Source organism: Coregonus lavaretus (genome assembly GCF_964263955.1).
Source record: "Coregonus lavaretus genome assembly, chromosome: 3".
Lineage (NCBI taxonomy): Eukaryota > Metazoa > Chordata > Actinopteri > Salmoniformes > Salmonidae > Coregonus > Coregonus lavaretus.
The window spans coordinates 61,930,122-61,954,485 of NC_139990.1; the positions used below are offsets into that span (position 1 = coordinate 61,930,122).

General features: G+C 43.5%; 1 protein-coding gene across 1 annotated transcript; it reads left to right on the forward strand.

The window, feature by feature from the left end:
* Positions 1 to 916: 916 nt before the first annotated feature.
* On the forward strand, positions 917 to 24,096 carry LOC311126934 (pleckstrin homology domain-containing family F member 2-like). The gene is made up of 2 exons (XM_084158650.1): positions 917 to 1,083; positions 22,987 to 24,096. Exon 2 carries the CDS (start codon positions 22,998 to 23,000, stop codon positions 23,742 to 23,744), a length of 747 nt encoding a protein of 248 aa, XP_084014776.1. The 5' UTR covers positions 917 to 1,083; positions 22,987 to 22,997; the 3' UTR covers positions 23,745 to 24,096.
* Positions 24,097 to 24,364: the final 268 nt, after the last annotated feature.

Sequence of the window (24,364 nt, forward strand, 5' to 3'; positions counted from 1 at the left end):
TTAGCCAACCATATTATATGTTATAGCAATCTGTCAGTCAATGACTTAGCACGCAACCATTGGTTGATGCGTGCAACGTCTGAGCAGGGGAATACGACCTATATGTGGTTAGCTGATAAATACCTATCCAGGAATTGTAAGATCAGTCAGGAGTCAGAAACATCTAAGCAGTGGAACTTGACCTGAGTATTTACTCTCTAGGGAGTCCAGGCAGTTATCTTCTCTACTATTGTTGGATCCCAGCTTACTAGGGGACTAGCCTGCCTACTTCATAACAGGGCCTGTTGACCAATCCTGAAACCAATTAGGACCAAATCGTGAAACACAAAAGGTTTGCTGTTATTGATCAGGATTGGAGACCATGGTTTATATGCCACTAAAATAAGCTTTGAATGTAGCTTATTTGAGACATACACTACTGCATTGATCTTTTGCATTATCTTTAACTTTTCTTGAAACAGGGCACAAGTTTTAAGTTTGAAAAATAAAACAATTATCCCAAATATTTGTATTTTAAATAACTGCTCCAATTCTATCCCTGTGGGAGTTGTGGGGTCAAATAATCAGAAGTAGAACAAACGTAATATGTTTATTATTGTGTGGGTCACTGTGGGGGAAAAAAAGAATTAACCTTTACATTGTGAAAGAAAACAGTTCCTGATTTCAAAACGATTGGGACATTTCACCATGCACGGGCGCCCATAATAAACTGAATTCGCATGGCGTTTATGCAATTCAACTTTGCAAAAGTACGGGTGGTCCCATAAAGATACATCTGTCTATCTATACTCAATCACTACTACCACGCTTGCTATAACTTTTATGGAGAAAAAAACCCATGGTAAGCCAGTGAGCCACTTATCCCCGACCCGTCCTGTTTATGACTGCACGTCCCAGCCCAGCCTTGCACTCACTCACTCCCATCTTTTTGAACAAGTCAAGTGACGCAACTACTCCCTGTAGCCATATTGTTATTACTTTCAAGGCAACGAGCGACCCGCTGCCCGCGGACAGCAAGGGAGGTGTAGACTGACAAGTGTGGAACTAAGCTACTTGGAATTTGCTGGTCGAAGTTAAAGTCGGGTATGTGCGTTGTTGGAATGATATCTCACTATTTGTGCTGTTGTATTCTTAGCCATAGTCACAGCTACTGTAGCTAGCTAACGTTAGCTCACCACTTTTCCAGTGTACTGTGCTAAAACCACAGCAGCTAGCTAGCAAGTTGGAAACGGGACCGAATGGAGGCTTTAGCTAGCCTTTGCTTTAGCATTAACATTGTGGCTAATGGGCTCGCTCAGTGGGTAGCCAGCTAACGTTAGCAACTAACTAAATAAGTTGATCTAGCTAACTTAGCTAGCGTTACACCAATTATGAATTCTATTGAGATAACGTAAGCCAAGTTAACCACGCGAGTCATCTTAAACTAGTAGCTAACGTTAGATGGTTAACCAGATACACCATTCATAGACGTAGGCTAACTACCTTCTTTAGCGCCCATTGATGCATCGTCTGTCTGACTATGGTGGGAGGGGGACGACGACGACGACGACGACGAGGAGGTATCTTTCATATCAGCAGTGGTGGGAAAAAGTACTCTAATTTCATACTTGAATAAAAGTCAAGATACCTTAATAGAAAATGACTCAAGTAAAATGAGTCACCCAGTAAAATACTACTTGAGTAAAAGTTTAAAAGTATTTGTTTTTAAATATACTTAAGTAGCTATCAAAAGTAAATGAAATTGCTGAAATATACTTAAGTATCAAAGTACAAGTATAAATGATTTCAAAATCCTTATATTAAGCAAACCATGGCACAATTTTATTTGTATTTATGGGTAGCCAGGGGCACACTCCAACACTCAGACATAATTTACAAATGAAGCATTTGTGTTTAGTGTTCCACCATATCAGAGACAGTAGGGATGACCAGGGATGTTCTCTTGATAAGTGTGTCAATTTGACAATTTTCTTGTCAAAATGTAACGAGTACTTTTGCGTGTCAGGGAAAATGTATGGAGTAAAAACTACATTATTTTCTTTAGGAATGTAGTGAAGTAAAAGTTGGCAAAAATATAAATAGTAAAGTACAGATACCCCCAAAAACTACTTAAGTAGTACTTTAAAGTATTTTTTACTTTACACCACTGCATATCAGCTAGAATTAGTTTTCTAAAAACAAAAGGTTAAATTACAACACACCTTTTTATAGGGTTAGGGTTCCCACACAGACATATTTCCATGTTACACCGCTTGTTTACAGTAGTGATGGGGAAACGAAGCTTCCTGAAGCATTGCACATTTCCAGCCAATTGTTGAAAATAGGTTCATTACTCAAGGCTTTGATCAACACTGTGTACACTGGTGGCACCTGGTGGTCAAAACAATTTAGAACAGCCAAATTATTATAGATGACGTCCCACACGCTATAGCGCGTGCACAGTATAGCCTTTTTGTCTTCTCACGAAACCGATACCAAACCAATCAGGTGGTTGTTCTACGAAACGAAGCTTCGGACATCATTGATCACATGCCTTTGATAAAGCTATACAAGCATCGGCACACTGCTTCGAAATAAACTGCTTAGCGATTTCAACGCATGCTTTGGAGCACGTAACATCACTTGCTAATTGAAGACATCTGCATCACCGACACCTGTGTGTAAACGGAAGACAGACATCACAAACATTTTGTCACTGAAAAATACTGTCGGATGCAACTGTGTTAAAACCGGTTAAAACATTGTGTGTATTTTGAATTTGTGAAACTATTTTGTTGTGATATGAAAGTAGAGGGATTTCTGTTTCTAAAACCGTACAGCAATTGAGAATCGATACACGTTTAGATGGAGTATTTGGCTGTTTTGGCTTCCAGAGCCAATTCGCCTTTAAACAGAACATGTAAGATTCTTGGACTATAATCAAATCATATGTTATTTGTCACATGCTTCATAAACAACAGGTGTAGACTAACAATGAAATGCTTTCTTAAGGGTCCTTCCCAACAGTGCAGAGAGAAATGGAAAGATAATAGAAAAATTGTAACACAAGGAATAAATACACAATGAGTAATGATAACTTGGCTATATACACGGGGTACCAGTACCAGTACCGAGTTGATGTGCAGGGGTTACGAGGTAATTGAAGTAGATATGTACATATGGGTAAAGTGACTATGCAACAGGATAGATAATTAACAGTAGCAGCAGCGTATGTGATGAGTCAAAAGAGTTAGTGCAAAAAGGGTCAATGCAGATAGTCCGGGTAGCTATTTGGTTAACTCTTTAGCAGTCTTATGGCTTGGTGGTAGAAGCAGTTCAGGGTCCTATTGGTTCCAGACTTGGTGCATCAGTACTGCTTGCTGTGCAGTAGCAGAGAGAACAGTCTTTGACTTGGGTGGCTGGAGTCGCTGACAATTGTTAGGGCCTTCCACTGACACTGCCTGGTATAGAGGTCCTGGATGGCAGGGAGCTCGTCTCCAGTGATGTACTGGGCCATATGCACTACCATTAACGCCTTGCGGTTGGATGCCAAGAAGTTTCCATACCAAGTGGTCTAGCCAGTCAAGATGCTTTCAATGGTGCAGCTGTATAACTTTTTGAGGATCTGAGGGGCCCATGCCAAATAGGGCTGTGGCGATACCAGTATCATAATATTTTTTTCAATGGCAAAAATGAAAACGCAAAGCAAACCGCTCTTTTGCCCTTTAAAAACCTGATGTATGTAAAATATTGTGGGCTATAGCTTGGAAAATATACTGAACAAACATATAAACGCAATATGCAACAATTTTACTGAGTTACAGTTCATATAAGGAAATCAGTGAATTGAAATAAATTCATTAGGCCCTAATCTATGGATTTCACATGACTGGGCAGGGGCGCAGCCATGGGTGGGCCTGGGAGGGCCGGGAGGGCCCACCCACTGGGTAGCCAGGCCCAGCCAATCAGAATTCGTTTTCCCCACAAAGGGCTTTATTACAGTCAGAAATACTCCTCAGTTTCATCAGCTGTCCGGATGGCTGGTCTCAGACGATCCCGCAGTTGAAGAAGCCGGATGTGGAGATCCTGGGATCTTTTTATTTCAGCTCATGAAACATAGGAACAACACTTCACATGTTGTGTTTATATTTTGGTTCAGTATAAATAAATGTGGCTCTGGATGACAATTATGTTTGTTTCCAACATTAGGGCTGTTTCCTTGCCACGATACTAACGAGTATCATGATACTGGTATCATCAGGGACATTTACATTTTTACATTTACGTCATTTAGCAGACGCTCTTATCCAGAGCGACTTACAAATTGGTGCATTCACCCTATAGCCAGTGGGTTAACCACTTTACAATTATTATTATTATTTTTTAAGGGTGGGGCGGGGGGGTAGAAGGATTACTTTATCCTATCCCAGGTATTCCTTAAAGAGGTGGGGTTTCAAATGTCTCCGGAAGGTGGTGAGTGACTCCGCTGTCCTGGCGTCGTGAGGGAGCTTGTTCCACCATTGGGGTGCCAGAGCAGCGAACAGTTTTGACTGGGCTGAGCGGGAACTATGCTTCCGCAGAGGAAGGGGAGCCAGCAGGCCAGAGGTGGATGAACGCAATGGCCTCGTTTGGGTGTAGGGACTGATCAGAGCCTGAAGGTACAGATGTACCGTTCCCCTCACAGCTCCATAGGCAAGCACCATGGTCTTGTAACAGATGCGAGCTTCAACTGGAAGCCAGTGGAGTGTGCGGAGGAGCGGGGTGACGTGAGAGAACTTGGGAAGGTTGAACACCAGACGGGCTGCGGCATTCTGGATGAGTTGTAGGGGTTTAATGGCACAGGCAGGGAGCCCAGCCAACAGCGAGTTGCAGTAATCCAGACGGGAGATGACAAGTGCCTGGATTAGGACCTGTGCCGCTTCCTGTGTAAGGCAGGGTCGTACTCTCCGAATGTTGTAGAGCATGAACCTGCAGGATCGGGTCACCGCCTTGATGTTAGCGGAGAACGACAGGGTGTTGTCCAGGGTCACGCCAAGGCTCTTCGCACTCTGGGAGGAGGACACAACGGAGTTGTCAACCGTGATGGCGAGATCATGGAACGGGCAGTCCTTCTCCGGGAGGAAGAGCAGCTCCGTCTTGCCAAGGTTCAGCTTGAGGTGGTGATCCGTCATCCATACTGATATGTCTGCCAGACATGCAGAGATGCGATTCGCCACCTGGTTATCAGAAGGGGGAAAGGAGAAGATTAGTTGTGTATCGTCAGCGTAGCAATGATAGGAGAGGCCATGTGAGGATATGACAGAGCCAAGTGACTTGGTGTATAGCGAGAATAGGAGAGGGCCTAGAACTGAGCCCTGGGGGACACCAGTGGTGAGAGCACGTGGTGCGGAGACAGCTTCTCGCCACGCCACTTGGTAGGAGCGACCGGTCAGGTAGGACGCAATCCAGGAGTGAGCCGCGCCGGAGATGCCCAGCTCGGAGAGGGTGGAGAGGAGGATCTGATGGTTCACAGTATCAAAGGCAGCAGACAGGTCTAGAAGGACAAGAGCAGAGGAGAGAGAGTTAGCTTTAGCAGTGCGGAGAGCCTCCGTGACACAGAGAAGAGCAGTCTCAGTTGAATGACCAGTCCTGAAACCTGACTGGTTTGGATCAAGAAGGTCATTCTGAGAGAGATAGCAAGAGAGTTGGCTAAAGACGGCACGCTCAATAGTTTTGGAAAGAAAAGAAAGAAGGGATACTGGTCTGTAGTTGTTGACATCAGTGGGATCGAGTGTTGGTTTTTTGAGAAGGGGTGCAACTCTCGCTCTCTTGAAGACGGAAGGGACATAGCCAGCGGTCAAGGATGAGTTGATCAGCGAGGTGAGGTAGGGGAGAAGGTCACCGGAGATGGTCTGGAGAAGAGAGGAGGGGATGGGGTCAAGCGGGCAGGTTGTTGGGCGGCCTGCAGTCACAAGTCGCAAGATTTTATCTGGAGAGAGAGGGGAGAAAGAAGTCAAAGCATAGGGTAGGGCAGTGTGAGCAGGACCAGCAGTGTCATTAGACTTAACAAACGAGGATCGGATGTCGTCAACCTTCTTTTCAAAGTGGTTGACGAAGTCATCCACACAGAGAGAGAGGAGGGGGGGGGGGGGACCTAATGCCAAATCTTTTCAGCCTTCTGAGGGGGAAGAGGCGTTGTCGTGCCTTCTTCACGACGGTTGGTGTGTTTAGACCATGATCATTCCTTAGTGATGTGGACACCGAGGAATTTGAAGCTCTCGTCCCGCTCCACCCTCGGCCCTCCGTTTCCTGAAGTCCACGATCAGCTACTTTGTCTTGCTGACATTGAGGGAGAGGTTGTTGTCCTGGCACCACACTACCAGGTCACTGACCTCCTTTCTATAGGCTGTCTCATCATCGTTGGTAATCAGGCCTACCACCGTCGTGTCATCAGCAAACTTAATGATGGTGTTGGAGTTGTGTGCGGCTACAGGAGGGGACTTAGCACGCAACCCCGAGGGTGGAGGATGTGTCACCACCTGGGGGCAGCCCGCCAGGAAGTCCAGGATCCAGTTGCAGAGGGATGTGTTCAGTCCCAGGGTCCTGAGCTTAGTGCTGAGCTTGGAGGGCACTATGTTGTTGAACACTGAGCTGTAGTCAATGAACAACATTCTCACATAGGTGTTCCTCTTGTCCAGGTGGCAGAGGGCACTGTGGAGTGCAAGAGAGATTAACGCTAGGCTCCTTTAGTCCATTATTGGGCTAGTTAATCAGACAGAATTTAGCTAGCTAGCCGTTTTGTTGTTGATATGACCACATCCAGTACTTAAGTAGCTAGAGAGCTTACAATGGCCATAAATAGATTCAACTCACTTAGCTAGCTACCCAACTAGCAATCATGACAAATATCAATCACCATTTAAACTTGTGGAAACTTGAATGCAGAACACTACAACAATGACGGCTCAGCTATCATAAAATTTACTTCATCCTGGTCCTGGGGACCCAAAGGGGTGCACCTTTTTGGTTTCTTCCCTCTGTAGCTCAGTTTGAAGAGCATGGCACTTCCAACGTCAGAATAGTGGGTTCGATTCCCAGGACCAACCTTACGTAAATGTATGCATGCGTTACTACATGTCGCTTTGGCTAAATGAGTCTGCTAATGGCATATTTTTGCCCTAGCACTACACAGCTGATTCAAATGATTAACTCATCAAGCTTTGCACATTTGAATCAGGTGTGTAGTGCTAAGGCTAAAATGTGCACCCCTTTCAGTCGCCAGGACCAGGATTAAGAAATTGCGATTACGACATTAGCTAGCTAGTTTTTCACCTGGTCAGAGCATCAGAGTTGTACAATTATTTCAAAATTAGAGGTATCGAGCAATCTAGCTGTTGCTTTTGTTATGGTACAAAAACACACACACACTACTACCCAGTGCCTGATGCTGCTCACTCTCATAACTGTAGAGTAGCCTAGATGGCTGAGGGCAAAAGGACAAAGTTGTGCAAGTGTGTCAATAGGCCATTGCCTATTGAATACAGGTGCTGTCATCTTTTTACCCCTCAAGTAGTTTAACGTGGTCAGAGGCAAAGCATGAAATGTGCATCTGAAAAGAAGCACCTATAATAAGTCGTTTGACAGCGGTTTTGTCCCTTGTTTTTTTTGTCTGTTTTTTTCTCCTTAGCAGTGTAAAACCAGTTTTCTAAGAGCTAGGCCTAGGAAAGGCTAAATGCAATTGACTTGCCCAGGAGGACTCCTCCCATCTCAGGCAACTAGCTGCTCTGCCACACCGGTACAGGATGTTGCTCTGGTTCCTGTAATCCAATACATGTAATCCAATATTGCTCTGTTTATAAATGGATGCAGATTAAATACACTAGAATACTTCCCACTCTGACACAAATAGGTTGCCGTCGCTATAGCAGCTCACAGGTATTGTTAAACTTGCTATAGTGATCGGTGCAGTAGAGAACTCTGTAGTGTATGTCAATTGTGCTTATCTTTCTCACCAGGAAGTAGTTCTGTCACAGAAAGGCCTATAATGTATTGGTAAATAGTTTCCTATCCCAACAGAAGGGTTTTTCATTTTATGTAAGCATTTCACTTCTGCATTTGTTGTGCCTGCCTCCCACCTGGCGTTTTTGAAAAGGCACAATTCAGACTCACTTTAGCAATGCCTTTTACTTCTGATTTTGTCTTTGCATGTCTCTGTGGCTCCAAGAGGAGTTCACTTGTGAGAGCTTCACTTCTTTTATCCTCATGGGAGGTAAGCAAACAGGTAGCAAGATGGGCAATGAGTAGCCTAGTTTTTTCTTGCTATTAGCAGACAGTTTTATTCAAAGTGGTTAACTGCAAGCCTTACCACTCAACCTTTTTACCGTTATCTGCTACCTTTTGTATTAAAATGTCCCAGAAGTGAATATGATGAACACATCTGAATGAGGGTAACAGATGTTGTTGTTGTGCATTCCTGTGTAGCAAACTCCTCGCTCTCGCTGGTTCTGCTCCTACAGACCGCATGGTTGAGTTTAACGAGCGCTACCAAAAACCTGGAAAGAGTTTGGGAGAGCAGCCATTTCACATGTCATCAGACAATAGCATGTATTAATACTCTAACCCCGTATGGAGATCAGCTACCTTTTTTTCACTTCAAACATCAATCTGTAGTGAATGCTGTTGCCTGCTGCTGAGGGAGCGATCAAAGCTTTCTGAGTGAGTGGTATGAGTAACAACAACTTCTCCAAGTGAAAGCAGAAGGAGAGAGCTTAAGGATCAACCACATGACACAGTGCCCTTTGACCTCTACTACATCTCGGTCGGAAAGCGGCGTGTCAGTCAGTCTTGATCTCCATGGTGATTTTACAACCCTGTGAGCAGTCTGAGGCTGAGCTAATGCATAGACTTACTAAAGCTCCCATGCTTCCTATACTGGAAATTGTAGTGGTGGAAATTCAGTTGTCAGCCTATAGGCCTAGCCTACAAAAGAATGTTGAGACAAAAAGGTACTTGGGTCATATGTAGCGTGTCAACTTTTGGCCTGAGAGGCAGCTGAAGTAAAAGGACGGTGACCTCAAGGGTTTAAGCCAAGATTAATTTGGGTCAGTCACTTTGTCTTTGACTATCTTTCAATGATTTCAATCAATTCAAATCGAATCCCATGATCCATCACCTGCTCCATTAAATCCATTCAGAGGTTTGATATAGCCTAGCCCCACAACACTGCGGGATGGCTTCCCCTCCTCTAGTCAAAGTTAACATCCTTTCTGCTTAATGTTTTGTTTTACTAGCTTCTGAGTCAGCAAAGTTATGGCAATGACTGAAGTTAGCTTTCCCTCCAGGGTTCTCGGTAGAGAATAGTAGCTGAATAATTATTTGCAATTTTAAGTGTTGAGGTTATAATCTAGCCTATCTACAGGTGGCTTCACTAATAATTGACACAGTGGAATGTCCCACACCACACCTTCACTTGAAGGTAGAGGTCCCCTAACCAAGGTTAGACTGAAATTCAAATCAAACCTTGTTTCTGTTGGATTGAGAAGGGCCCTGTATTCTGTGAATACAGTGCACTGGACATGCTTTGGTTAGACTGCCCTCTTGCTCTGGTTTAGAGAGCACATTCACAACAGTCCCAAGCCATTGTGCATGTCATGAATTAGGCTTGGGCAGTATACCGTATACCGGGGAATTTGGAAAAAGCCCAGGATGGTTTTTCAATACCGTTGAAATGATTTCTTTGAAGTTTAATACATTTGAATATTTGTAGCTACTTTTGAAGTAAATGCCTGCAGTCAACTTGTGCAATACCATAGGAGATAAAGAACATTGCTTTCTTCATTTCACCTGTCACATTGTTATGAAGCTTACGGTGGTCCCCAGTCACGTGGTGTTTGTTTACATGCACACAATGACGAGAGATCGGAGCCTTGTGAGTCACTCATTGTGCAGCATGCGCCAGGTGATCAACTAAATGTTTGCCAGCTAGATATCTTATAACTATTATGTTAACTGTCTAAAATGTGGTAAATGCTCTGCAGTTGTGCATTTGGTGTGCTAATTTAGTAGCTTGTTAGCTATCTAGCTAAGTGGTTAGCTTCTTCCAAAATCAAGCATTTGCTTGGTAACAGCAGAGAATCCCCTCCTGGATCAAGAGCCTTGCTGGTTAGACATTTTTGCAAATGTATTAAAAAACAGAAATACCTTATTTACGTAAGTATTCAGACCCTTTGCTATGAGACTCAACATTGAGCTCAGGTGCATCCTGTTTCCATTGATCATCCTTGAGATGTTTCTACAACTTGATTGGAGTCTACCTGTGGTAAATTCAATTGATTGGACATGATTTGGAAAGGCACACACCTGTCTATATAAGGTTCCACAGTTGACAGTGCATGTCAGAGCAAAAACCAAGCCATGAGTTCGAAGAAATTGTCCGTAGAGCTCCGAGACAGGATTGTGTCGAGACACAGATCTGGGGAAGGGTACCAAAACATTTTCTGCAGCATTGAAGCTCCCCAAGAACACCGTGGCCGCCATCATTCTTAAATGGAAGAAGTTTAGAACCACCAAGACTCTTCCTAGAGAAGGCCGCTCGGCTGAACTGAGCAATCAGAGAAGGGCCTTATGGTCACTCTGACAGAGTTCCTCTGTGGAGATGGGAGAAACTTCTAGAAGGACAACCATCTCTGCAGCACTCCAACAATCAGGCCTTTATGGTAGAGTGGCCAGACAGAAGCCACACCTCAGTAAAATGACAGCCCGCTTGGAGTTTGCCAAAAGGCACCTAAAGGGCTCTCAGACCATGAGAAAAAGATTATCTGGTTTGATGAAACCAAAATTGAACTCTTTGGCCTGAATGCCAAGCGTCACGTCTGGAGGAAACCTGGCACCATCCCTACGGTGAAGCATGGTGGTGGCAGCATCATGCTGTGGGGATGTTCTTCAGCAGCAGGAACTGGGAGTCTAGTCAGGATCGAGGGAAAGATGAACGGAGCAAAGTACAGAGAGATCCTTGATGAAAACCTGCTCCAGAGCGCTCAGGACCTCAGACTGGGGCGAAGGTTCACCTTGCAATATGACAACGACCCTAAGCACACAGCCAAGACAACGCAGGAGTGGCTTCGGGACAAGTCTCTGAATGTCCTTGAGTGGCCCAGCCAGAGCCCGGACTAGAACCCGATCGAACATCTCTGAAGGGACCTGAAAATAGCTGTGCAGCGATGCTCCTCATGCAACCTGACAGAGCTTGAGAGGATCGGCAGAGAAGAATGGGAGAAACTCCCCAAATACAGGTGTGCCAAGCTTGTATCGTCATACCCAAGAAGACTCGAGGCTTTAATCGCTGCCAAAGGTGCTTCAACAAAGTACTGAGTAAAAGGGTCTGAATACTTATGTAAACTGGTTTTTTAAAAATATATTTGCCAAAGTTTCTAAACCTGTTTTTGCTTTGTCATTATGGGGTATTGTGTGTAGATTGATGGGGGGGGACAATTTTATTCATTTTAGAATAAGGCTGTAACATAACTGTGGAAAAAGTCAAGGGGTTTGAATACTTTCCGAATGCACTGTACTTGTTAGCATTGCTAACCTTTTGGATTACGAAGTATCAGTGGGGTTTGAAAACAGCGGCCGTTGTGTTCAGTGCCGGCATAATCGAATATATCCTGGTATGGCACAAGGTCGGTATTTTAGGTATGACAATCTGGATACTGCCCAAGCCTATCATGAATCTACTGTAGTAGCCTAAATGTGAAGCGAGAATGCCATCATGCCACTATATCAGAGAATGCCATCATGCCACTATATCATCAGAGGTTATTATTGTTTTGAAAGGTCACCAACCCCCCTCTATTTGCAGTGAGGGGTTCGACCTTAGCCCTGTCCTATTCAACAGGTCAATGTGCCTGCACTGTAAACCTGTTTAGATATCACATAAACATATTTCCAACCCCCTTATCTCATATTGAGATCATGTAATCCTCTGTGTAGACATGCCGTGCTCATGGTAAGCCAGGAGTGTGTCCTCTGCTGTAAGGCTGTATTTCCTCTGCAGAGGTAAGCTAGGCTGAAGTTGTTTATTGTAAGCTGACGATAACAGTGCAGTAGTGTTGTCATGATACCAGAATTTTGACTTCGATACTCGATACCAAAACGATACCACAGCAGAAAAATAAGGCGTATTAGCCAAAGTCACAATGTCACTTGATCCAGACAGATCTTTTGAGTTCAAAATCTTCGCAGTTTAAGTTTTGGTAAAAACAACTATCCCACTACATAACAGCAATCATTTATTTGAATGGTAAATCTTAGGGACGTGCAACTTTCCCTTTCTTGACGATTCAATATGTATTCAGATACATGGGCTCCGATACGATACAGGAACGATAGGTTTAGTTTTAAACGATTCTGTGCTATTCGGTTTGATTAGAGGAACGAATCGATACGATTTGATGCACTAACATTTGTTGCATAAACATATTAATTTTCCATTCTAATCTGCAGCTAATGGAGCTTATGAGCTGGGCACCTCTGAGCTGAATCTGTCTGAGCTGACCTCTCTCACCGTGTGTGTGTGTGTGTCTATGGTGTATGTCGGCACCTGAGCTGAGCCATAAGGGAGACTGGGCATCTACCACCCCACTATCAGATAATGGGGATAATGTTTGCTTTTTGTCCCTCCTCTTTCGATCTGAAATCCCCATCACCCACTAATTAATTTGTCATTTTTGCAGATTCAAAGTGTTTGAGCTAGGAATGTATCAATATTAATGTTTTAAAATGTGCTATGACATAGCCAATGAATATATAGCACAACTTTGGATTTCAGCCCCGTCTCCAAATTGAATGATTTAAACCTTTTTTGGAAGTTTTTAGAAAACTTTTTCTTTCTCCTCCTGCTTTGCCCATGCAGTGCGGGGTAGCAAAAATGATGGCAAACCTCATTATGAAATTATGAACTTTACCCTGTATATCAAAAAATGCCCGTATACACTGATTTTGTTTAAAGCAAACTATCAAAACTGTTGCTGATGGTGAACCTGTACAATCAAAATAAAATCGAATGTAGCCTAAGCCCCGATCAGCAGGTAGGCTATAGCCAGCTGAGTTGTCTCAGGCGGTAGCGTAGGCTACTTTATTATGGTAAAACACAATTTTCAACAGCGCACTTGATAACAATAACCTAGCAAATTACATTGGTTGTCACTCAACTAATAAAGCCTAATATTGCGCAAGCCATTTTACAAACATTTGAATGCTGGAGGTGACGTAAGCCTCGCGCGAAGCAGTGCACAGCACGCAGTTTGACTAAGCTGCTGATATTGCCTTGGGTTGTTCATAATCCATAATGCGATATATTGCCTGAATTGATGTGATAACGAAAAATAGAACAATATGTTTATAATCCTTTAAACTACTACTAGTTTGATGGTTGTAGTCATCAATTGTCCCATTAATGATCACCTATATTGGCAAACTTTTTTCATTTCAAACTTCACATTTCTCTAGTATAGGCTACCTATCATAATGAACGATATCAGCAAAATGATCGGTATGGTAGGCGTCGATCATTTTCGGTTTACCGTCCCAGCTCTGGTTGTTCGGCATGCAAAATAACTTGTTGATCAATGACTGTCAACACAGTTACACGCTCAACACCGAAGGAGAGGACACATCAGTTGTCACAAAAGATGAGGTAATTTCAGAAGGTAGAAAGAAGGTAATAGCCTATGAGCAACGTTTGAAACAATTTTCTGACCGGTCGGTTTGGGGTCCCTCAAACCGATGCAGTCATATCTTAAACTTTTGAACCGGGGACCGATGTGTATCGGTGAATGTTTAGATCCCTAGTAAATCTCTAGTCCAGGGGTATTCAACTCTTAACCAGCAGGCTCTGGACCTCGTAGAGTTTATTTTCTACCTGATCATTCATTGCACACACCTGGTGTCCCAGGTCCAAATCAGTTCCTGGTTAGAGGGGAACAATGGGGGGAAAAAGCAGTGGAACTGGCTTCAAGGTCCAGAGTTGAATTTGAGGGCTCTAGTCTATTGATAAACTGGGTAAATCAAGATGTAGCCTAGGCCTATTCACAATACAGGTGAATGCATATTCAATAGGAGTGGGAGCATGCATTGAGTTTATTGAGCTTGTTTTTGCTTGTTTTTGCTGATTCCATGCGGCTACTTCTTTTATTGTACTGATCAACAGCATTTGCATAGAAGAAGCTATCTCTTTTTTTATAAAAGTGCACGCTGTCTCTTTAAGACCCATGACTTCATTCACACACACAGTCAGTTTGAGGCTAGAGCAAAGATGATATGTGATTCGGGGGAGACGATGAAAATTGAAAGTTTTTGGTGACAATCAGCTTTGAAATCAGCAATATTTTGCGTTAAGGTTTGCATATTATCACAAGCATGGGACTAGGGTAGTGAATTGATGTTTGCTTCAGCTAGCAAGGAATGTTAGCCTATAAAGCTGGACGCTACCGGTATATTCTTGCAAGTGTTCGAGCCTGTAATGCTAATGAGTGCAGTGGTTCCTCAGGCCAGGTAGAGCTAGCAAAGAGTAAATGGAGCAGGCACAGTGATCTCCCGCTATAAAGGGACATCGGCTGCCCTGATAGACATACTTGATCCTCTCTCTTGAGGCACATTTGACACTGACAGAAGTACAGACAGTAACAAATTCTAGTAACAAACCGTTTTTCATGCTCTAGTATTGAAAAAGTACTGAAGGTTCGGTATACCGTGCAACAGTGCAGTGGTACCTGTCAGTACCAAGGACTCAACATATTATTTTCTGGCTGTCTGGTAAGTGCTGCCCTTGGTGATTGGGGCTGGCTGCAGAGTGGGCATCAGCTCATATGGTCCTCTGTGGTTGTTGGACTTCCTGCCATCCTTAAAATGAGCAGAATTGGATACCAAAATGGACCGACTGTGACATTTTGTCTACTACTGTTACCAAAGAGCAGTGAAGCTAGTAGAATCACCTCAGCATGATATAAGAGATTTGGATTGGAGGAGAAGGGAGAGCAGAGAGTTGGGTGTAGTGAAATAGTAGCCTAAATGATTTTGGAGGTGGCTGGTCACTGGTGACATTCATTCTCAGTGAGTAGGAGGAATAGGCCTATAGCAGTACTGTACTTCAGCTTACATAAACACCTGCTAGCGAGGGTGGTGGTGAAGTCATGTGTCACATATACAGTGAGGGTGTGCTTAGCCTCTCTTACAACCTGTGCTACATGGTCCAAGGTGTAGTGAATCATGAGCTTGGCAGTCATACCTTCATTTTAATAGCTGAAATGCTTGAGGCGGATCTTCTCTTCCTGTCTGTGGTTGAATTATTCTATCCTCCGTCTTTCACTCAACACAATGCTTCCTTCAGTTAAAGGGACATTCAGCAGTTTCTACATCCATTTTAGACTTATACACTGAGTGTACAAAACATTAAGGACACCTTCATAATGTTGAGTTATTTTTTTTTATCCCTCAGAACAGCCTCAATTTTGCTCTCAGAACATGGACTCTACAAGGGGTCGAAAGCGTTCCACAGAGATGCTGGCCCGTGTTGACGCCAATGTTTCCCACAGTTTTCAAGTTGGCTGGATGTCCTTTTGGTGGTGAACCATTCTTGATACAAAACGGTGCGCCTGGCACCTACTACCATACCCCGTTCAAAGGCACTTAAAACTTTTGTCTTGCCTATTCACCCTCTGAATGCCACACATACACAGTCCATGTCTCAATTGTCTCAAGGCTTAAAAATCCTTCTTTAACCCAACTCTTCCCCTTCATTTACACTGATTTTGAAGTGCTTTCAATAAGGGATCATAGCTTTCAACTGGATTCACCTGGTCAGTCTATGTCATGGAAAGAGCAAGTGCTCTTAATGTTTTGTACACTCTGTAAATTAATTATATGTACCCATTTGATTCTTGAAGAATATAACTTATAAATGCCTCATGACCTAAGTTAAACTGTCATAGCCCCAAATATAAACATGTTTTACTCCCAATGTTTGTCAACAAAGTAAATGTAAACAAATGCTATATAGCCTTAAAACATGGTTAAAACTATAATTTTGATATCATGGATGGTGAATCCTTGCATCCATAGCTCTGTCTATGAATTTGAGTGGTTACATTTCTCAAGCCCCATCCCTTAACTTTTTACTGAAACAGGTGGGGAAGAAACAGGTGGTGAGATCGCTTTGTTATTGTTTCAACTGCTGATTGCCGCTTTAAGCTAATGAATTTGTGTTTTGGTGAGAGGTTGTCACAAGAATTTCTATCTCTAATTCAACCTAAGCTTGAATCATTACCAGCGGTTGTAAGGCTCTGGTTTTAATCATAAATGATTCAAGGTCCACAACCAGCAAGAATGATCTGTATGTTTAATCATGGAGAGCTCTGGCGCCAAAAAACATACATACAGCTTTTATATCCCTTGACACACAAAGGCACTTTGCTCCGCCCACCTTTAAACAGTTTCTCAGTCCCCTTCACCCTGGAATGCTTTCTCAGCAGTTTCTAACTCCTTCCCCTCTGTTAGTGGGTTGACACTACATTATAACTCTAACACCGTTCACACATTTATACTGTATTTGGGGTGAAATCCTTTTGTCATTATTCTTAAAATACAAATGAATCTATCAGAGGTGTAAAAATGACTCAAGATGAATGTGTGCAGGGTAATTACTTCCTCTTTGTAGGAGGCAGCTGTGGCAAACAAACTGTGCATACACCAAAAACATGAGGTCCCTAGTACAAAAAAATCTTAATGTATTGCTAATCACTTCTCTCTGACACACACACCTTTATCTTTATTCTACCTGCGTGTCCTCAGAAGTTGAATTGGATTATTACCCGTCTTTTGAAAACTAGTCTAGCCTTCCAAGGATCAAGTCATGTGATACAACATGACATTGGCAGTGGCAATCCGTTACCCGCCGTTGTCAACACTACAGCAGCTTTACTCAGCAGACAGAATCTAGGTGGCTCCGCAGTAAATGTATTACAGCGATTATGACGTTAAATGTGAATTCATGATTTTAAAAACCCTTTTGGCATCAATTTGGTACACAGTGTTGAACACCTTTAACCACATCAAGCACAGTATGAGGTCAGAACAGGGGACAAACTAGGAAAGTGACGTTACGCTACCACACCACAAGAGTTTCTAAACCAAGAGGCGCAACATCGCGAGACTTCCAGGAACGGTTGCGAAATAGACTAAACAGACCAGGCCGGGGTTTGAGAAGTCAATGAGAGAAGTGAAATTCTTCCTTAGTAGTTAATTTTCTCGAAATCTAAAGGCACAACCTAGATTCAAGCCAATGTCTTAAGTATTTGAACATGTTATTACTCCAACCTCGTGAAAGTGACAAACGAACACGTTTTCAATTTCGTCAAAAACAACTTTATATCGAAGGAGTGCCTTTGCTTTGACGGCCTGCACATGCGCAGTTTGGTGCTAGACGACCGTTAGACCCGCTGACATGTTTCTACGCATGAGCTTAGCTAGCCAACGTCGCCATGACATCGCCTACAAGCGTGATCAGGGATTTCTATTGGAGAAGCAGTTTCTACCCATCTTCATACTGTACTGTCTTTGACCATGCTCTCATATGCAAAAAGCAGCAGCATCCTTGTCAACAACAGAACCCTCTTTATCGGATTAGCTTGTTTTTGAGGTTTCTGTTGGGGTTAGAGTATACAAACACCTCTCTTTTTATTTTCTCACTTTCTTCCACTTTGCTGACACTTTCATTCTCTTAGTATCTAAGTCACTTCTCTGTTTTGCCAGGGTTCATGAGATGTGGGCCGGTATAGAACTGCATTGCACTTTCAGACTCAAACAGTGGTCCTCAAAGAGTACTCTAGTGTCTGACAGTTAAGTAATGTTGTAGCCCAGCATTGAGGAGAAAGATTGAATGTCCCCTCCCTCCGTCTGCTTCATGAAGACAAGGGTTTTGCAACGGTGACCCATCTGGGGAAACCTTGGGTTATTTTTAGATGCACTGTCTCCTGGTTTGAGACTGACCGAAGACCGTTTTGCATGGGGTGCCTCTTCTGTTCAACGTTACAGGAAGGTAGGGGCAAGGAACCATTCATTATGAGAGCCAGGCCTTTTAAAGTTGTTGTTTATTGGCAGTGTCTCCTCCTATACCATTAGTTTATTATGACCATTACAGCATGTGTCGCTTGGATGCCCTCCTGCCTATGGAAAATGTTGGCATTATTGGCCTGTATGTCGCCTCAGGAAGATGTAGGGTGGCAACTGTGTTCATTAGGCCCTCCCCATAAACTAATATAAACGTCACATAGAGAATGTTGTGGGGAAAAGAAGAAGAACTAACATCATGAGTGTTGACTTTTTGAAGTAGTCCTATTTTCATGTCTGTATAATGTTGGGTTTATTTTCACAATCTCAATCTGCTTCTGAAAGAGAAACCTGAAAGAGCGAGAGGACCGAGTTCGTAATCAATGAATCATGGGTTTGTCTTTAGCTACTGCTGCTCCTGTAACCTTAGGTAGGCTATAGCAACAAGTGTCTGTGTCAGCTAACCCTAAATTAAGTCTTTAGTCCTGTTACTCCAGGATCCAAAACTATGGGGAGTACGCTGTAAAATGTTGTCCTTTTTCCCGACCTGTCCAAGATCTGGTGTCGCTGATGGCGGAGGGAAAGCTAATCAGGTTCTGAAAAGACCAGCTGGTGATGGGGAAGCCCATAGTCAACCTGGCGCTGGGATAGAGGTGTATTCACCACCTTGCTACCCTCTGCTACCTGGCAACCTTCTCCTACCTGCCAACCTGGCAACCTTCTCCTACCTGCCAACCTGGTGACCCTCTGCCATTTGCCAACCTGTACGTCCACTCAGAGACAAGAGGCACAAGAACAACCAATCAGCAAATTACAAACTAAAACACTCCCAAGTGTTGTTGCTACCTGTTGCGTGGTGTCTGACCAGAGTCCAGGTTTGTGTGAGTAGGTGGTTATCCTGTATGTGTTTTTGCTATGTTATTTTTGTTTTTGAGTTTTGATGAAATACTTTAATTTAAGAGTTCTATCTGTTATTATTAATAACAGTACTAAATCTTTCGTGGACATATTCACGTGTTTGATGCGACGACTAATGAGGAACTATGTTCCAGTGCATATTTTCTTACGTCACTGATCATTTGGACAAATCACGATTTCACAGGTGTTCACATCTTTAAAATGTCAGAGAGGGGAGGTGACATTTGGCCCATAAACTTGCCTGTAACCTGCAAGGAGAGGGGGGTGGAGATACAGCCCTGCTTCCGCTCTTCATTCTAGTATCTTTTCTAGCAAGTCTGCCCCCAGAACTTAGTCAAGCATCTGATGCAATTACGTGAGATTTTAGTTAGAGTTAGAGATTACTCAATACTAGGTAGTGGACCCTGTGCACCCTAACCTGACAGCAGAAGTACATGCATAGTATTAAAAAGTCTAAATGAATTCAGTCAGTATCTGCTTACTCTTTCAGGCAGTGCAGTGGTTGAGCTGATGGTGGTTTATGACCCGAGCTAAGCTGACAGGACATTATGTTTTCCTGTCTTCCCCATCTGTTTGCGTGTCACACTGAAGAGGAGGCGGTGTGAAAGTGAGACTGATGTCTTGTAGGTCATTATGCTGTTATTTTGCCTGAGAGCTGTGTGAGAGCTGGAATCTGCATCTTCAGAACTAAATCTGAGCCTATTGAATCCACTACAACAGTACATGTACTACAGGCCTAAAACATGTTAGGCCTGTTACTGTATAAAGTTAATGCCAAATCTATAGCCTCACTCCGAAGCACTTTTCTCTGAAATGCAGAGTGTTTAACTCTGCAAAGCAGAGGTGAGTCACAGTAGTTCACACAGTCACAACCAGTTGGCAGTTGGTTTTGTCCCAACATGTTGGGCCCTTCAGATGAAAACGACCACGCCTAACCTGGTGGGCGCAGAACGTCACAGCTAAATGCTGAATGTCAAAGCGCCCTCGTAAGCTTTTGCCATTTACATGTAGGTGTTTGAATCGATGCTGCCATGCAGCCTCACCACCTCAAACTATTAAAACATTTTTTGACAGTGTAACGTGATGAAGATCATCTGTTGTAATCAGACGTGTTGAAAGGTTTAGGCCTACTATTTTCTCTTTTTATTGTGCATGAAGTACCAACGAAGAGACCAAGCAGCCTTGTATCTTTCTCTTAACCTAACTCCCTATGATTCATTTCCCTGACACAATCCTTCATCTATTTTCTCTCTCTCTCTCTCTCTCTCTCTCCTTTCTTTCTCTCTTTCTTTCTCTCCTTCTCACTTTCTTTCTTTCTCTATTTCTCGGCCCTGCTCTAGATCTCCTCATCTGCCTCGTGGCTGAAGCCTGTCGTCATGGCAGTAGGCAGTGAGGCCTCACTAACAGGGCTAATGTCTCTAAACAATGTCCCCTCCAGGCAGGGGCACATAAGGCCCTATACTCCATGGCTCCATATCACCTGTGGTCAATAGTGTTAGCTCTGGGCTAGGTGGCTAATGCACAGACCACTGTGTGCCCTCCCTGCCTGTAGCCTGGCCCTAGTGCTTATTTTAGTGTTAGCTTATGCTGCTAATTAGCACAATCCCAGAGCAGCAACAGTGTGGCCAGGCCTGGAGTGGCATTGCGTTGCTATGATCCACTCCATATTACAGATCTGCCAGAGGTGTGTATACCTATGTTTGAATTTGTGTCTTGGTATCAACATCAAGAGATGGCCTAGTTGAGTAGGCTATGTGTATGCAATCTGTATGCTTGATTTGAGATTGAGTGATCAAAAATAATGTGCCTATAGTATCGTATGCATCAGACATATCATCATGCATGTGTGCATCACCAGTTCAAACAACTGAAGTCTGTCCCTCTCGCAGGATACCATCCCCAGGCCCACAGGGCAAACACAGCCCTCCATCTTTCTCATCAATTACCTTTAACCTATATGAATGTAGAATTACAAGCTTCCACTCAGTGCCTTTGCCTCTGCTGGTAGTTGGGTCAAAGCAGAGAAACTTCTCTTGAGTTTGCTTTGCTAGTTTTGGAGAGATGAGGGGAGCATTTACCTTTTGGGATAGGGATGAATCAGGAGGATGAGCTGCAGGATCAAATGGGGCTTTCTGGTTTCATACCATGGTTCTGTGAAGCTGCAGATGGAAGTGTCCTCAGGATAGAGAGAGTGAGGGAATTAGATTGGGGGAGACAGAGATGGTGTCTTCTGGGCGGAGAGTGAGGTTAAGGAGACTAGCGAGTAAGGGAGATTGTCATCATTAGGAAAGTTAGATGGGAGCAGCTTGGTTTTTCTACTGGTACATCAGAATATGTTAGAATATAATGTCACAGTGTAATTCTCTACTGGTACATCAGAACCGGTTCGAATATAATGTCCCGGTCGCAGTGCAATTATCTATTGGTACATCAGAACCTGTTAGAATATAATGTCACATTGCAATTCTCTACTGGTACATTAAAGGGATAGGTCACCCAAATTACTAAATTACATATTGGTTTCCTTACTCTGTAAGTGGTCTATAGACAAGGTATGACAGCAATCCATGCTTTGGTTTAGTTTCTGTTTCCACATAACATTTTCCAAGTCATGGGACTGATATTAGCATTTTTCGTGCTTCATGTTCAAGGCATCTATAAGTGGCTTTATTGAGCTTTACAATCAATGTTAGATACTTTCAGATGGTTTGGATATGATGCGTTAAAAAAGCTCATATCGGTCCCATGACTTGAATGGGATTTGTGCCACAAATGCTAAAACCATGCCAGGGAAACTAAACTAAAGCATGGATTGATGTCAATCCTTCTCCAAGGATTGTTTACAGGGTGTCATTTGGGTGAACTATCCCTTTAAGCCCCATATTAAACTCTTTCTGATTTTGACACCCTTCTTCTGTGGATGCCATTATTCTGCAGCTATCAACCTTCATTACAATGGTTGTCCAGATACTTTTGGGGGGGAGGATGGGAGATATGAATACTAAGTGTGTGTTTCTCATTCCTTGAAGCACTGTTTCGCCTATATTCATTTAGCAGCGGTGCCGCCACTGAAAAAAGAAATACAAATAAAATACTGATTTCTGCCGAGACACGCTTTTAAGATCAGTGACAAGTTACAACAAGTTGCATATCTTTCTCAGATTCTCATCAGCTCGTCCGGAACTACCAAGTCCGTAATCCTGGAAGTGTAGCCAACCCATAGAGAGAGAGAGGATTCTAGTGCCCAAGAGCCCATTTTAGCATGGGCAGCGCTATTGAGGACTTTCACCATTTTGACGTAGTTAGCTGGGTGGGACTTCATATGAGTAAAGGAAGGATCACATAATTCCATCCAGGTCATCAGGAGGGATCAGCCAATGAATTATACTTTTGAGAAAATATTCCATAACTGCAGGTGGCAGTAAATGTATACCTGTTCAAACAGCACACTCCAGGTGGCAGTATGCACCCTTTCACTTTGTTTACCAACTCATAGAAGTAGTAGAAGAAGAACATTTGACTACTTCAAAATGGAGATGACCTCAATGGCGCTGCCCATGCCCTCACAGTTGCCATAATTGGATAAATACAATGTTGCGTCCTCTAACTATCTTTTAGCCAACCTTATTAATAGATGTATGTAATAATTGTTAGCTAAGATAGAGTAACGTTACGCTAGCTAAATTACTTTTTGGGTTAATATAGAGATCAATAGATAAAATGAAACTGTCCTCGATTTTCAGATGAGTTTTAAAGGAAGAGAACATAATTACATTTTCATGCATTTTGGAGTAGGATGTCCTTCTCAGTCGTTTAACAACAAAGAATCCTCCTTTTGAGTGAGCTTATCTTTTAAGTTAATATATCGCTTTTCATATTCTTATAATACAATGAACTGGATGACACTTTTCCATGTTCAAACTTTGTATCGCAGCTTTGAAGGTGTATTTGCTAAAAATTCAAACACAATCGTTTTCTCTCTCTCCCTCCTCTCTCTGTCTGCTCCAGGCGAGGGTAAGATGGTGGACCGGCTGGCGAACAGCGAGGCCAACTCCAAGCGGATCCAGGTAGTGGAGGGCTGCTTCGGCGCGGCGGGCCAGCCACTGGTGATACCGGGCCGGGTACTCATCGGTGAGGGTGTGCTCACCAAGCTGTGTCGCAAGAAGCCCAAGGCGCGGCAGTTCTTCCTGTTCAACGACATCCTGGTGTACGGCAACATTGTCATCCAGAAGAAGAAGTACAACAAGCAGCACATCATCCCGCTGGAGAGCGTCACCATCGACACGGTGGCAGACGAGGGCGACCTGCGGAACGGCTGGCTCATCAAGACACCCACCAAGTCCTTCGCCGTCTACGCCGCCACCGCTACCGAGAAGTCAGAATGGATGAGCCACATCGGCAAGTGCGTGGGCGACCTGTTGGAGAAGAGCGGCAAGGCGCCGACTGGTGAGCACGCCGCCGTCTGGGTACCCGACTCAGAGGCCACCCTCTGCATGCGCTGCCAGAAGATCAAGTTCACGCCCCTCAGCCGCCGCCACCACTGCCGCAAGTGTGGCTATGTGGTTTGTGGCCCGTGCTCTGACAAGAAGTTCCTGCTGCCCAGCCAGTCGTCCAAGCCGGTGCGTGTGTGTGAGTTCTGTTACCTGCAGCTGGCCTCCGCGGGAGGGGGGATGGGCTTAGGCCCACGCTCTGACTCCTACAGTCGGTCAGAGTCAAAGTTCAACAATGTGTCGGACGACGACGATGAGGAGGACAGCAGTGACTGAGGAAGGCCCTCCGGACAGCCATCCATCTTCCCCTTTTTAGGAATGAATTAGCAATATTCCACTCATTTTGTTTGTGTGATCTTTTATTTTTATTTTTTATACCTCCGCAGCTTAAAAATGCAGTAGGAAGATTCATTCATTGCACAGCAATGTTTTGAAGAAACATTCTCTTTTTTTTCCATCTAGCTGAAATAAATGTTTTTGGAACGATAATATGGTGAAATGCCTGATGGGAATTGTAGTAAGTTCGGTGAAAATATCCCTCACACTATTTGTAGAATGGCTGCTTCCTGTATGGCATGCGCCACAGTCCATCCTCTTTGTTCTCCATTAAACATTGGACCTCACTACAGGAGAGAATGATGCTAGGAATAATGCAGCACCTCTCATTGTCCTCTCTGCTAATGTCACCCTCTCTTCTATTACATGCTTGATTTTATTTCCCCTTATAAAAATGTTTAGTTTTTTTTTTACCAATGACCCTTACGAGGTGCGTGTACATGCCTCAATGCTGATATTTCTGCAGGGAGAAGCAATAGCATTCAGTCACACTTTACATGGTCTACCTACCCCTATAAATATTTCAGGTAAAATACCTATAGGTGCTTTTTTTCTAGGTT

What these genes read in the sequence shown, in the direction of transcription:
- LOC311126934 (XM_084158650.1), top strand. Translation starts at nt 22,998, where the DNA reads ATGGTGGACCGGCTGGCGAACAGCGAGGCCAACTCCAAGCGGATCCAG.